At 44.2% G+C, this 16124-nt stretch overlaps 1 protein-coding gene across 3 annotated transcripts in view; it reads left to right on the top strand.

Moving 5' to 3' along the window:
• Positions 1–16124, top strand: part of atp2b4 (ATPase plasma membrane Ca2+ transporting 4) — a 93294-nt gene that overhangs the window by 49061 nt on the left and 28109 nt on the right. For all 3 annotated transcript variants that reach the window (XM_063215390.1, XM_063215388.1, XM_063215389.1), the window contains exons 5-10: positions 4638–4763; positions 5756–5878; positions 7155–7190; positions 11376–11558; positions 12052–12266; positions 13090–13332. In XM_063215390.1, the coding sequence (XP_063071460.1) occupies positions 4638–4763; positions 5756–5878; positions 7155–7190; positions 11376–11558; positions 12052–12266; positions 13090–13332 (926 nt within the window). The remainder of the gene's footprint in view (positions 1–4637; positions 4764–5755; positions 5879–7154; positions 7191–11375; positions 11559–12051; positions 12267–13089; positions 13333–16124) is intronic.

Raw genomic sequence — 16124 nt, forward strand, 5'->3', positions numbered from 1 at the left:
TTGAAATATTGGAATGTTGACGTAGTGTGGAAGTGATGAAACTATGTCTACTAGGTCTACTTTTTCTAACATATGGTGCCTTGAATGAACACCATGTAAATGGAGAAGCATATCAGTAACCAGAAAAGCAGCATGGGAATGCCAATGTTGTGTTGTAGCACAGAAAAGGTTTCTATCTACAAACAACAAAAGCAAACAAGAAAAAACTACTATGACTATGCCACCACCACACCACACCACACCACACCACACCACACCACACCACACCACACCACACCACACCGCACTTCACCACCTACAGCATCCTCAGAGGAGGACAGCAGCAGCAACAGCATCAGCATCAGGAGCAGTGGCAGCATCAGCAGCGGCATTGCATTGCTGTGCTGTGGTGTGGTGTGGTGCTAATCCAGTGATTGTGATAGATAAAGCAGCCCCAGAGGAAACTAGAGCGGAGACGCAGCCGCACTCACAAGGCAAGGCCCCATCTGCCACGGCCAGCTGCAGGAATTTAGATGATCAAACCCAAAGTAGATAGATCAGGCCAGGCGCTGGAGTGACAGGGAGACCAGGGAGAGGAAGGGAGAGATACAGGGGACAGAAAAGGGAGAGAGAGAGTCTGAGAGAGAGAGAGAGAGAGAGAGAGAGAGAGAGAGAGAGAGAGAGAGAGAGAGGAGGCGGAGCGAGAGTTACAGAGAGAGGAAGGGAGGGATACAGGGACAGAAAAAGGAGGGATGGGAGAGAGAGGGGGACAGAAAAGAGAGAGAGAGAGAGATAGACAGAGAGAGAGACAGAAAGAGACGGGGGGAGTAAGGGAGAGCAAGGGAGATATAAGAGAGGAATGGAGAGAGAGAAGAGGAGGAAGTGGGAGAGGGAAAGAGACAGAGAGAGAGAGATATAAAGATAAAAGAAAGCGGGATTGAGCGAAGGAGAAAGGGAAATGAGCTAGGGACTAGGAAATGCTTGAGATTGAAGCTTCTGAAAGCCGTGAGGCTGCAAAGCTGCGCTGTGCCACAGCTGCAGCTCGCTTGACATTTCCTGGCGTAAGGAGAGAAGGGAATCACTCTGAGGATGAAATGCATCCAGCTCTGCTCAATTTCCTTCCAAGTACTGGACCTCACTTGACATGCACACTCAAAAATACACAAACATGCAGATGCATACACACGCACACGCACACGCACACGCACACGCACACGCACACAAACTATCTCTCTCTCTCTCTCTCTCTCTCTCTCTCTCTCTCTCTCTCTCTCTCTCTCTCTCTCTCTCTCTCTCTCTCTCTCTCTCCCTCTCTCTGTCTCTCTCTCTGTCTCTTTCTCTCAGTTGAGTCCTCAAAATAAATGTTCCCTAACTGACAACCATGCATACACATACTTGTCAACTCTAGTGATGGGTCCACTGGCATCAGTGGGAGAAGGGGAATATTTGAACGCAGCATCTGCTGCTTCCACTCTCCCGCGGCCTGCACTGCCTGTGGCTGACTGCAAGAAGTCTTGCATCGCTCGCAGGCAGCAGCTCCTTGTGTGTTCTTGCAGTATTCCCTGCGTGGCACGCAATGGCCTTTGTGAGCTGAAAGCAGCTTAGTGGAGTGGAGCAGAGCAGAGTGGAGCAGCAGAAGAGCACACGTGGGCGGAAGCAGGCGGTGTGCAAGGGTCAGAAGGGCACGTTGTGGGGCAGATGCAGCACCCACAAAGCATTGTGGGATTTTTTTTTTATTTTTTGGTCATCGATCTCACTTGTTTTCTAATCTTCTCTAAGAGCCTATTACTTTATAGTATTTGACTACTGGCGGTACAGTATGACTATGTGTATGAAGATCTATAACAAAACCACATACTTACACTCAAATACATATGCATGCATACAAATAAACATGCATAAAATATTGTACTTACTGTATATACATGCATACGTACATACATACATGCATACATACATACATACATACATACATACATACCAGTGACGTGCGGTGAGCTTTATAGCTGGTGAGGCACTGACTTTTCCAATATCAGATTTTCAAATCAATATTTGCCCAAATACCTTATAATAATAAGTTTCATATGTCATAGCTTTCTTAACATAAGGTAGGCCTACATATTAAAACATACTGCATTTAGAGAAAATGCTATTAGATATCTCTCTCTCACTCACACACACACACACACACACACACACACACACACACACACACACACACACACACACACACACACACACACACACACACACACACACACACACACACACACACACACACACACACACAGAGAGAGAGTTCCCAGCTATGTATGCCATTACACACTGTGTACAACGGTGGGGCAGTGCCATTTAACAAGTTCGAGTCAAGTTCACCATATAACTGGCGGCAGAGTCACGTTTAGTTCTACCTACCTACTGCACAGGCTGCGCTACTACTAGGCCTACTCCTCCTCCCTACACCAATATGTCTGTAAGCAAGATTGTGTAGTGCAAGGTGGACACCACATTCAGATCAGACGCGATATGTGTCCAGGATTATACTGTATTTTTATAGGCCGTCAAGATACAAGGCAATTCTTAATGTTTTCTGGTCTTTGAAAGAGGGGACGCTGATAACCCCAAGCCACACGAGCATTTTGGACAAAAACGCTCTTATGGTGAATTTTGAGGTCTGCTTCTCAGCGTTCCTTTCACTCCACCACTCGAAAATACAGACCCGATGCTTGCATTGTAATAGGCTACCGCTTACACAGCAACAATTCACATTATGCATTCAACAACAGAATATCACCCCACCGGGATGATCATTCTGGTAGCCTGTGAAATAGATAATGAAGCCAGACGTGGCCGTGATCATGGACGGCTACCACCTCCGGTAAAAAAGACTAGAGTAGACAGAAAATAGGCACGACATGGTGCGTCATTTGAGGACACTCCTCCTGAGAACCGTCAACTATCCCACCCATCCTCACTAAACATCATACCACTGATACCAATAGCGGACCCAAACTCAACCTAAATAGGCTAAACAATAGACAATGACGCTGAAATATTCCACAGTCGTTCATCTCGAGGATGGACATTTCAAAGAATGTCAGACGAGCCGAACCTCAAAGCGTGTATTATAATACAGCGTTTGATAATTGTCATTTTAAACTGCGTCGTTAGGATAGCAAGCAACGTTATCACTTGGGCATGCTGGGACTGGCAAAGTGAACACACAGCCGCAAACCAAACCAAAATTCAGGAACCCACAACCCCTAGTTCGTTCTGTTGTCAAAATCACTCGTGATGAATTATTCTTTGAGACATGTAGCCATTGCTATGTCATTCAAAACATTCTCACTAGTTGCAGGTTAAGATTACGCCTGAAATGCATATGTGAAACATAGCTACTGTAAAACCAATGCAACCGATCTATTTTTCAAACAACTCTTCCTTAATCTTGACAAAATCAAATAAGACTTAGACCCAAGTCAACGCCACGGCGGGCAAATGTAATAATCACATTTCCTTACCTTGAAATGCTGTCTTGATTACAGGGCTTCTAGCAATAATATTCTCACGGTTTGACATATCCAACCCAGCAAGCAAACTGCTAACATTGTTTTGCTTGTTGTCTCCCATTCCACATAGCCAGTCTTTTCGGTTGTACCACTCACTGTGAAATGATCAAATAATCTTCTGTCCAATCTCCTGAATCAATTTCCTCAGCTCTGGTGTCGGTCGTCCATTCTTTATCACGTCTTGTTTCCCTTGGAAATCCAACTTTGAGAATGATCTTAGTTTCGTTATGAAATCCACCATGGTAGCAGTCAAAGTGAACAAGCTAGCCAACACTAATGACACAGACTATTTTGAACTTCAGATTCGCTACATAACTGCCAGCAAGACTCTCAATGCCAGAACGAGGGTGAGGCCAAGCTGCAGCTCGCCGCACTAGGCTACTGTATCTTTCAGTGGAAAGCGTTCAGAGTAAAGAAATGATAATCACACGTAGAAAATAGTAAAACATTATCAGGAAAATGAGCTCACACCATACATATTTCTATTAAGTGTATAAAACGTTTAATACAATATTACCAGGTTGCATACACAGAACGAGCAAAATGGCGCATGCGCTCAAGCTTGTTAAGGAGGGATTGCGCAATCCTGGGTGAGGCAAGTTCGGAGCTGCCCCAAAGTCAGCATATTCGGAGCAATTTTACATGAAATGGGCAAATATTACGATTTTGGCCACGAAAATGATTGAAACTGTTTAAATACTGCACAAATGGTAGTGATGGCGCAGATGCTCGAAAACAATAATTGTTATTGTTACTATTATTCACATTTACTGCATCTCATCATTCTCATGACTGGTTAGGCACTGCCTCCCCTGCCGTATTGGAGCGCACGTGCCTGATACATACATACATACATACATACATACATACATACATACATACATACATACATACATACATACATACATACATACATACATACATACATACATACATACATACATACATACATACATACATACATAAAAATGGTATGTATATGCATATGTACATGGATGGGTGGATTTGCAGATGCATAAAGATGTCAAGTATTTTTATGATGTGCCATAAGTGTTTTTTGAAAGAGCTTGTGGGTCTTGTCCATCTCAGGTGATCTGCTTCCTGCGGATGGTGTGATGATCCAGGGGAATGACCTGAAGATCGATGAGAGCTCCATGACCGGGGAGTCCGATCAGATCAAGAAGTCCCTGGACAAGGACCCCTTGCTGCTGTCCGGTGAGTTTGCCTGTTACAAAAATGTAATTTTTTAAAAAGGGAAATTAACCTTTAATTTATTTTGTCAGTAGCAACAAAAGGAATCATAGTATGTTAGTACCTCAAATAAAGAATCATCATATATAATGGATGGTGGGACTTCTTTATCTATGAATTATTTAAAAGCATGATCTTGTTGAGACCATAAACCAAAAAGGGAGCTTTAGTCGTTACCTTTTATAGTCCATGCATAAAAATCCCTTATTTTATTGACTCTTGTCGAGTAGAGATGTGTTTTACTTGTCTGTTTTGGTTTGAGAATGTATTATTGTATTTATTTTATATGTCATGCATTATGTACATTTAAGAAAAGGTAAATTTTGTGTATTTCAAACCCCCATGCATTTTTGGTTGACCATAAGTTTTTTTGTACTCTTGCTTTTATTGTTCCTTCTGCATCTCTCTGTTGTGAGTCATTTTAAATAAAAAATGTCTATAAAATGTCTATAAAAATCTAATGTCAGGCGATTAAAACCGAGCCATCACTTTTATGTCAAATGCTGTAATTTGACTTGCTGGTCGTACGTCCACATAATGATGACATCTGCTTGTCTGGAAAGACAGTGGTGTTCTGTATAACTTATATTATTAATAAGTCATATTGTTGATTTTGTGCTGCATTGTTTACTGTCACTAAGGAGTGCACTTCTAGATCAGCAGGTTCTGTTGCAGTTACAACACAGTAGTAAGCCTGGTGTAAGTCCTGTGAACACAAAGAAGATGTAGGTCAGAGGGCTTTGGCGTTCTGTTCAGTAGCGTGAAGGTGCTCTTTGGTTAAACGGGACTTTGAGATGTTGAAGAAATCACCCTTCGTCTTCATTAAAAAGCTTTTAATTTAACTGTGCTGTCATAGTTGAACAAATTAAAATTGCCAATATGTTTTGGGCTGCAATGGCCTTCATCAGGGCTTTAAATAAAAGTGTGTAAGCCCTGTTTTGTGTTCCTGTCGACAGGCACTCATGTAATGGAGGGGTCCTGCCGAATGGTGGTCACCGCTGTGGGACTCAACTCTCAGACCGGCATCATCTTCACCCTGCTGGGCGCTGGAGAGGATGAGGAGAAGAAGGTGAAGAAAGGTGAGCAACGCCAAACAGGTTGGCCACTTCCACTGCCCCCCCTTCCCCAACTGAACCCCTCAACGAGCCCCATTTTACTGCACATAAAGCCTTTCTCCCTGCCATATCCGTGTAAAGCAATGGGAGGCCCGTCCTGGTACCACACGGTAAGGCGACCCTCCCTTCCTCCCTCCCTATCTCCACGACCTGCCATTGAGTTTTCGCGTACACTCATCCAAAGGCTCCTTATAGCCCCCCTGTTACCTACCATTACCTACCTGCCTCCCTACCTACCTACCTCCCCCTCCCTCCCCCTTCTTCCTCCCCACACGTCATTCAGAAATGACCGGATCCCTGGAGATCCCAGCTCCTCGATTGGTGGCTTTCTTTCATCATCTGGCTCACCCCCTCCAAATCTCACGCAATGGGAATCAGGACTGCATTCTGGAACCAACAGACCAACAGAAATTCAAAATAAAAGTCTTCTAAACTTAAATAAAAGAGTTTTGGAAGAGCAAGAGGAAAAGATGAGAAGAGAGCAAAACAAGCGTGTCTAAATCACTTATGAGTCATGTCTCACTGAGCCTGGTGCAGAAAGGTGTCATAGCAACATTGGCTGAAGGGCTGTATTTTTTCGTGTCTTGGTTTTGTTCCATACTAACCCTTGAATTTTGTTTGAGTTCCATTTTGTATATTTATATTTTTGCTCAGTTTTCCGAAAGCATTCATTCCTAATGGGCAGAATATGTTTTCAAGGAGAGAGATGAATAATAATGAAGTCTAGTGTGGACTCTGAAAGGATTGATGGTCTAAAAAAATAATTCTAGTGTTTGGATACAACACTGTCAATTTTACAAGTGTATACAACCATCAAAATGTTAAATAGTTTTGCAAGTACAGGAGTGCAAGAAGTATAATCAACAAATTACTTTTTGCTACCTGGTACATTTTCGCTACTTTGTATATTTCAGGGAAAGTGATAGTATTATACTATCATTTTAGTTTGATAGAAGTAACGTAACATGCTGTGTTCTATGTACTATGCATGTATATTGCTTTTGAAGCATACACAGCATTGTGCAATATTGTGAAATATTATTGAAACCATATGAAACAAAACAAAAACACTAAAAAAGATGGTTTGCTTTGATGTCGAACTCTCTCCCTTGACACGACATATTCAATCCCATATGACCACATGTGAAGTTGTATTGATTTTTTATCTTTTATCCGTTTTTGTTCTTTACTTTAAGCCATGTTATCAGTGCCCCGCCCTCTCCTCTCTCTGTTTGAACAGGTACAAAAAAAGGACCCCCCGAAAATCGCAACAAAGGTAACCCCCCCTCCCCCTCCCCCCCCCGCCCCCTCCTTCCTCTCACCCCAACTCCCCCACTCTCCGTCCCATTCCAGCCAGCCAGTCTGCGAGTCTTTGTGTGTCCCACACCTCCTATCGCTCGCACGTGCGTGCCCTGTCGCTTATTTTCTTCCTTTCTTTCTCGTGTTGTTTACTTTCCTTTCCTGAGGGTGGTTTCGGCGCCCAGCTTTTAGCTTTGAGAGGGTGCAACTCTCACCTGTCTTGAGTGCAAAGCCTTTGTGAGTGAGTGCTCCTCAGTGTTGCTTCACAAACTAACACATTCGCTGCTCTGAGTGTGCGGTGTCACTGTGCACATATGCTCCCACAACACAATGTGTTTGTCTTTTCTCCTAGCTTTTTTCGTCTGTTCATTGAGCCCAATGAAGTGCAATAAGCCCGGTGTAAGATGCATTGGTGTAATAACATTCATTTGGTTGTAATTTCTAAAATATGACTGAAATCACCACACATACTTTGAAAACGTATTAATCTTAATTCATTTGAATAATGACAGGATGGTTGGTTCATTTGCATATTAAACCTTCCATGATTTAAAGAAAACAATACATGCAGATATTAAACATGGCAAGAGATGGACAACTGTTGACAACAGAAAATTAGGCTTAAATGTAATGCCTTTGAAACTAATTTCCCGCTTTTGCTCTCTCTCTCTCTCTCTCTCTCTCTCTCTCTCTCTCTCTCTCTCTCTCTCTCTCTCTCTCTCAGTGATGTCTAGTATGATGCGATAGTATGCACATTTTGCTGTGTTAACTGAACACTCAGAGGGTAACTAATACAAAAAATGTAGATTTAATTCCAAACTTACACTACTTGGTCTGGGACCAAATACAATCTAGAAGATGCTAAATTCACTCTCTAAAGCTAGGCTCAAACTACATGACTAATGGCCCGATTCTCGGCTGAAAACCCCCCTTACGACAATCGGTGGAATGTTACCCCGCAGGACCATCGTAAGCAATTGTCGGGCAAGATTTCCTCGTCGTGTGCGATGCTCTAAGATAGAATTTTGACAGCTCAAAGAGTCGCTGATCGCAAATCGTAGAAATCAAACACTGTTTGATATTTGCGACTGGAAATAGAACGTCGGCCATTGTCTCGGGTGGTTAAGACCAGTGGTAATATTGACAGTTGCGATTCTCTTTATGTGTGCGGCGCACCCCGACGTCAAAATCGGACACAAAATCGTGAGTTGTGTAGTTTGAGCCTGGCTTAAGTGTTGAATTAACACTGCATTGTTTTAATGAGTATTACCAACTCGACAAGTTGAACTGAACTCCCCAGGTGTTGAATTAACACTGCAAAAGGTATACTGTGTTCAAGAAATGCTTCCTCTGTGTTGTCTGAGGTGCAGCAGGTGTCTCTGTGTCTCCCTAATAGCACTCCTCCAGCCAGGAGAATCTGTCACCGTGACAGCAACACCAATAAAAGACCCCCTAGTTAAAGGTCAAGCCAACTTCTTGTCTCAGAATTCACCGCAAAAAAGGAGAAAGAGCTCGAGACAAAAAGCTCCCTTATTTGTCCAATTTAGAAAAGACGTTTCCTTTTGGGTTTTTTGTCCACTCGTAGTTTACAACCCAATTTGAGATCTGAAGGGATGCCTATTGTGCAAAAGTGCTTTATGTGACTCTTTAAACGAAGTAAGACTAATCTGATCGTGGCTGTTTTGAGGTCGTCTCATCACATTTCATTCAGACGGATTGCATTACAGTAAATCAGGCTCCTCTCCAACACCAGCAGTTCACTTTATCCTTCTTATTCCTAGTGTGACGTGGCACGGCGAGTTGATTTAAGCATACACCGGGCAGGAAGGAGTTAACAGCCTCTTGCCAAAGTTATTGGTCTGTTGTGGCTCTCGACCTTCGCTCACCCTATGTGAGAGAGAGAGAGAGAGAGAGAGAGAGAGAGAGAGAGAGAAAGAGAAAGAGAAGGAGAGAGAGAGAAGCATCCACCCTCCGCCCTCCACAAGCTGTTCACTTTAGGTCAACCCTCCCCTGCCCTCGCCAAACCCCACCCCACCGCACCCCACCCCATCCAGTCCTTTTTCTCATCCAGTCACCCACCCATCCACACTGACCACCAGCCCTCCCCCTAGCCTACCCTTCTGGGACAGGGCATCTGCTGAAGACACACATGCCCCATGGGAGAAGAGAGGAGAGGAGAAGGGAGGGAAGGAAAAGGACGCCGCCAATCACTCCTCTTTCCTTTCCTCTCCTCTCCTCTCCTCTCTTTTCTCCTCTCCTCTCCTCTCTTCTCCTCTAACGCTCGCCACATCGCCTGTGGGCAGTCATGTCGTCAGTCTCAATTAGAAATAAAATAATGAATGAATAAGGAATGAGGTGGGGAGGAAGAAAGAAGGAAAAGGAGCAGAGCCATTTGCCACCGAGGGGTTCTGCTCATGGCGGCAGCTGGGACGTCTTTTTATAGCTGTTATGGTCTTTGGCTGAGTGTCTCGGTGTGTTTTCGCTAATGACTCCGCCGTGAATGGCATAACAAGTGAAGGAACAAAGAAGTGTGCCACCCCTATAATGCAGACTTAATTAAGTGGAGGGTGTGTGAGCGTGTGTGTGCGTGTGTTGCCTGAGATAGATTGTCAGATAGATATCCGTGTGCTTGTGCATGTGCATGTGTGCGTGTGCGTGCGTGTGCGTGCGTGTGCGTGTGTGTAAGTGAGCGTGTGCATGTGCGTTTGCGTGTGCGTGTGCGTGTGCGTGTGTGTGTGTGTGTGTGTGTGTGTGTGTGTGTGTGCGTGCGTGCGTGCGTGTGTGTGTGTGTGTGTGTGTGTGTCTGTGTATGTATGTGAATGTGTATCTGTGTCTGTGTCTGTGCGTATGTCTAGCAGCAGCAGCAGCACTGGGAAGAGGCTGAAGTGGGAGTTGCACCCTTAGCAGAAGTCAATTGGCTGTGAGGTGTCATGGAGTGAATTTTATTTTCATATCTGTTGATCGTTATTTTTTATCGTTTCTCGTATTCGTTTTTGTTTTATGATTTGACTGTTGCCTCCTTCCAGGAACTGCTCAGGAACCCCATGCTGTCTGTTCTGATCTTCTTGCAGTCTTGTTCCGTGGTCTTAATTTTCCTCCTTCCATGTCTCCTTGAGTCTCTGTATTTTTCTGATCTGGTCTGTGTTGTTGCAAAAAATTGAGTTTCTCTCTGTTTCCATCTATCTATCTATCTATCTATCTATCTATCTATCTATCTATCTATCTATCTATCTATCTATCTATCTATCTATCTATCTATCTATCTATCTATCTATCTATCTATCTATCTATCTATCTACTTTGTATCTGTCTGTCTCTTTGTCTCTGTGTGTGTGTGTTGGTTCGTAAATTGCTATGTGTCGTAATGCTGTGCGAGTTTTCTGTTTCTCACGCTTCCTCCTCCTCCTTGTGTGTGCCGAGTGCATTTCTTCATCGGCCTCTTTTTGGTCTCAGTCGCTCTTGTCCTTTCTGCTCTGCTCGGTTTTTTGTGAGTGTGTGCTGGTTCACAGAACTGGCCCCCCTTCAGTTCATAAGTTATATTTGTGTGACGTGTGAAGTTTCAAGTGGTGAAGATGTTTGAAGACAAGTACAATCCGTTGTGTGATGTGAAGTGTGAATTTTCCATTAAGTCCATTTTTTTCCCCCTCGATTCTTGTCCATCGTTAAAAACAATACGTTTAGTCCAGTTACTTCCAGTCGACATATCTGAAAAAATGTGTCCGTTCAAATCCCGCCAAGTGGCAAAATGTGTCGTAGGGGCCATTACAGGAGTATTGAATGTAGAATGGAAAACCCTTCAGCGTGAAATTGGGAGACGAGTAAACAAAAGCCATATCAACGCGTAGGGCTTTCCTGTCCGCTCCTCAAGCAGAACGGCATATCAGTAGCTGACTTGTCTTGTCTGCTGTCTGACACTGTTTCCCTTGGCCTTTTTCTCTCTAGCCCGTCCTGACACTTATCAGAGCCTTTCCGCTCGGTGACTAACAATGTTCCTGCTCTGTTCCATCTTATGCTTCCCTCTCTCCACCCATTTGGAACCTTTTTCATAAAAACACCCCCCCCCGCTCCCCCCTCACACCCACCTCCTCCTCTATTTCCAACCAAACCAACCTCCCCCCTACCTCCCCTTACACATCCCTCACACCACATCTCTACCCTGCAGCCAAGACCCAGGATGGCATTGCTCTGGAGATCCAGCCTCTCAAGAGCGAGGAAGGCACCGAGTCCGAGGAGAAGGAAGAGAAGGAGGAGAAGAAGGAGGTGAAGAAGGTGAACGTCACCAAGAAGGAGAAGTCTGTGCTGCAGGGCAAGCTGACCCGGCTGGCCGTGCAGATCGGGAAGGCAGGTCAGTACAGTTCAGGCGGCCATCTTGGGGCTCTACCGTTCCGTTCTCTGGCAGTGCTGGCTAATTGCTAGCGCCGCTTCTTGTCCCAGTTAGAAGGACACGTCGTCTCTAAAGGTCACCGTTAAAGTTCAAAATGGTCACTGAAATCGGGGAGATGTAATTGGGGTGGAGAAGTGGGATAAAATATTCACAGCCGGCAGGTTCATGTCCTTCTTCTTATAAATGATTCAGTTTTCCCCTCAGATGTCCTAATGACCACTGTTACTGAGGCACTCTGCATTTTAATCATAATTGTTATTTTTCTGGGTGACAGTTAGTTCCATGGTTTTCGTAACATCTGACTGTTTGAGAGTGGAGAGGCAACTTGTCCTCCAAGTCCCCAACTGTTATCGCCCCACTTGAGAATTTGTATTATTGAATTATAAACCACTTGAAAATTGAATGTCTCACTCTCTGCCTGTAACGACTAACCGCCAACTTGTATCACCGGCAGGCCTGATCATGTCCGCGCTGACCGTGGTCATCCTCATCCTCTACTTTGTCATCGACACCTTCGCCGTCCAGGGCCAAACCTGGAAGAGTGAGTGCACCCCCATCTACATCCAGTTCTTCGTCAAGTTCTTCATCATTGGTGTGACCGTGCTGGTGGTGGCGGTGCCTGAGGGTCTGCCTCTGGCTGTCACCATCTCCTTGGCCTACTCTGTTAAGGTGAGAGACTGGACAGTGTTCCCTGTGAGGTTAAGGTATGATACTGTGCATCAGTAGGGAATGAACGAAAGATAAAAAATTAAGTGCTCATCAATGCTGTAAAAGGCTTCTAAATTATATGCACGTATGCTGGTATATATTTAAAAAATATATTATTGTATTATGGCTCAAAGCTGTGGACAGCCCTCTTTTACAAAGAACTCTGAAAGAAACTGAAACTCTGAATCCTCCTTTAATATGTTTTAAGGTAGCTTCAACAAAACTGATTTTACTGGTATTACGTAACTAAGAAGCATGTTGACCCTGGTGTAAAATGGAATTAGAATTGCATTACAAAAAAAAAACGGATTCATTGGCAGTGGCAGGGCTAAATGGCTCTTATTTTAGGTTATACATGTGCTTATAATATACCTGTAACATTTCCAATACTGTCAAGTGCAGATCTTTCTTTCCACAGCACAGATTGTATAACGCACAGCGTTCACTCACCAGTGAGCACTTACAAACAGAACAAAGGAGAGGCTCTCTTTGTTGTGCTAACAGTGACAATACTGTAAATACATAATTTAATACATACATTCTGCTCTGTTGAGTGATCTACTAAGACGTGCAGACTAGAGAGAGCATGGATGATGATTTCCTTAAGCAGCCGGTGCTGCTCTGGCAGAGCACAGCACAGACGTCGTGGCATGCTACAAAGGGTTTACACGGCTTAATGCATCTCTAACCGTGCCTCCCTTCCCTCCCTCCCTCACACACACACACACACACACACACACACATACACACACACACACGCACACACACACGCACACAACTGCAGAAAATGATGAAGGACAACAACCTGGTGCGCCACTTGGACGCATGCGAGACCATGGGCAATGCCACGGCCATCTGCTCCGACAAGACGGGCACGCTAACCATGAACCGCATGACGGTGGTGCAGGCCTACATCGGCGGCACACACTACCCCAACGTGCCCGACCCCGAGGTCATCAAGCCCGAGACACTGGAAGTCATGGTCAACAGCATTGCCATCAACTCGGCCTACACCTCCAAAATCCTGGTGAGAGCATGTGAAAAATTCATAATTTTTAATAAAAGATATACTGTATGCACTTCTCTAAATATTTGGCCTGGTTCCATCTCTGAAGCTCATGATCATCAGTATCGCCATCAAGTCCAAGTGTTGGCAAAAACCTAAATTGTGTGTCAAAAACATGAATTCCCATAATATAATGCGCTTTTCTGTTTGTTTGGCCTGCTTTAATTTCCTCCAAAATCCTGGTGAGGAGAATGATGAACATCATGATGTATTTAAAACACGAGTCATCATGGTCTTTTCAAATGAATGCGCTTTACTAAATGTTTGGCCGGATTTCAATTTCTGGAGTTCATGATCAATAACATTGCCATCCGCTTGGCCTACACTTCTAAAATCCAAGTGAGAGGGTGTTGAGAAATGTACTGTACATTCTGTATATTTACAGATACTATCTGTATATTTTTTAAAAATGCACCAAATTCCCATGTTTTTCTATTGATGGCGTTTTCCAAACGTTTGGCCTGGTTCAATTTCTGTGATCGATTGGCATCTTTCCCGAGTCAACTTGGCCCCTGGAGTGTGATCTGACTCTGGGTGCATGGGATGCATAGCAATGAGGCACAAAGTCAACTGGCTGTAGGGGAGAGAAGATACAGATGATCTCCTTTCTTATGGGGGATGTCCTCCCCTCACACACTTCACTTTATAGATTTTTATTTCTTGCTTTTCCTTTGTACTTGGGGAAGAAAATACAGAGTATTTATAACCTCTTTTGTCTCTTGCTGCAAACTCTCATGTTACTGCCCGCTTGCCCGAGGACCCTTTAAGAGCTGTGAGACGCAATAGATCTGAAAGCGATCCTTCAGAGTAACAAAAACAAGTCCCTTCAGAGCGACAGAGGAAGAGCACTATTCTAGTCTCCCACACAGGGCCCTCTGTGCGGAGACGGCCCATTGCACAACCTTGGCCAAAAGGAACACACCCATTAAAAAGCCCAGTGGTGCATCAGTCTACTGCAATCAGACTGACTCATACGGCACATGATGAAATGCACAAACAAAATTTGCTGATGGAAAATAGCAAAGACACCAGATGAGGAAGCATGGAAATCCAAGACACACACTTCATGAGGAAAGAGAGCAATCACATATCATCTGACCCCTTTCAGAATGTGTAGAATGTGTTTCATTTGATTTTTTCCGCGACGTTTCGAGTTAAAAAAAACATTCTTCAGACTAAAATGAAATAAGTGGGAACAGAAAATTCCGGATCAAGCTGACTTTTTAACTTTTTATCTGATCTGGTCATTTGTTTGTCCTGCTCCCAGGATGTGTGCAATTCACAAGGTAGTGCACATACTACTACTGTTTACTGTTTACTTCATTGTGAGTAATAATACTTTCTTGATCGACCAGGCATTAAGAACACTCACTAATTGACAAACAATTCAACTGAATGACAGGACTTACATATGTAGTTTCCAAACCAGCCAGTAAGTGGCTTACTCCATGCCTCTTTGGCTGCATGAGTCAGCTGCCCTAGGCCACTGTTGCTTATTCCCCCTGGCGGTCCAGACACACAGTACTGTAGCCTCACCCCCAGAAAAAGGCAGGCCCACAACCACCAGGAAGCCAAACAAATTATATTTCAACCAGCTGAGGTAAATGGCAAATCAGTCAAGACAGCCTTCCAATGCCACCACCGTTCCTCTCCTGAGTAGAGTAGAGTAGAGTAGTAGAGTTCCTTTGTTTATCCCAAACGAAATTACAGTAAGGTGTCCAGCAACTTGCACATGATGAAAAATATGAAGACGCATATAATACACATTACCAGACTGATCAAGTTGCACACAACTGCATACCCGCAGACAATAAACAGCCAGACAGGCCGTCCAAGCGCAGTATAGACTAGGGCTCCGTTGTGACAGTGTCCCCATGTACCACGGCCACTGGGTATGGCTCACGTCGAGGGAGCGGTCTGTCAGGCCGGAGGCACCACTTGGCATCTAGTCACTGGAACATCCGACAGGACATCAAGGGACAGCCAAGAATAGATGAGTGATCTCAAAAGCTCGCCTCTCGCTGCAGTTTATACCCTTAAAGGAAAGGAGACATATGTATCTACAGTACAGACCTATGTGTAGCGCTGTATGTGCGTCATGGATAGCCTACACTGCTGTCACATTGCGATGTAAATGTATGACAATCTCTTGTAATGTCTCCCTGTATGTCAGGACTGACTTTATCTTACAGCTGTTTTCTATGCCCACACGATAAGCGGGGCATGTCTGATATTTAAAGGAAATTGCCCAGAAGGAATCGAAACTGACCCATATTGAAGTCCCATATTTTCTAACTCTGACCCATATAGCAGTCCCATATTTCACTGACACATATTGTGGTGCCATACTTTTCTCACACTAACTAAATTTACATGGATTCTTTTGATCCAACCAGAAATGCACATATTGTATACTGCACACCTCGATCAAAATAACATGCTACCTGTTTACATTGTCAATCAGATTTTAAGGGATAGTGTAGCGCCAGTTTAAAAAGAGGTACGAGAATCACAAACACAAGGTTCCAGTTTAGTGCTGTGTTTACTGATAGTCACCGGGTGAACAGGACAGCAATAAGCCCGACCGGTCTATATCCGGCCGGTTGGTTATGTCATCACAGGAAACATACTAACACTCCTGGTGTAGTCCATTACAACCAGGGGCGCAACTACAGTATGCAACGTATGCGTTGCAGGGGGGCGCCAGAGAGAGGGGGGCGCCAAACAGAGGGCGTTGGAGGGCGCCAGATAAT

This window comes from Engraulis encrasicolus, chromosome 14, assembly GCF_034702125.1.
Source record: "Engraulis encrasicolus isolate BLACKSEA-1 chromosome 14, IST_EnEncr_1.0, whole genome shotgun sequence".
Lineage (NCBI taxonomy): Eukaryota > Metazoa > Chordata > Actinopteri > Clupeiformes > Engraulidae > Engraulis > Engraulis encrasicolus.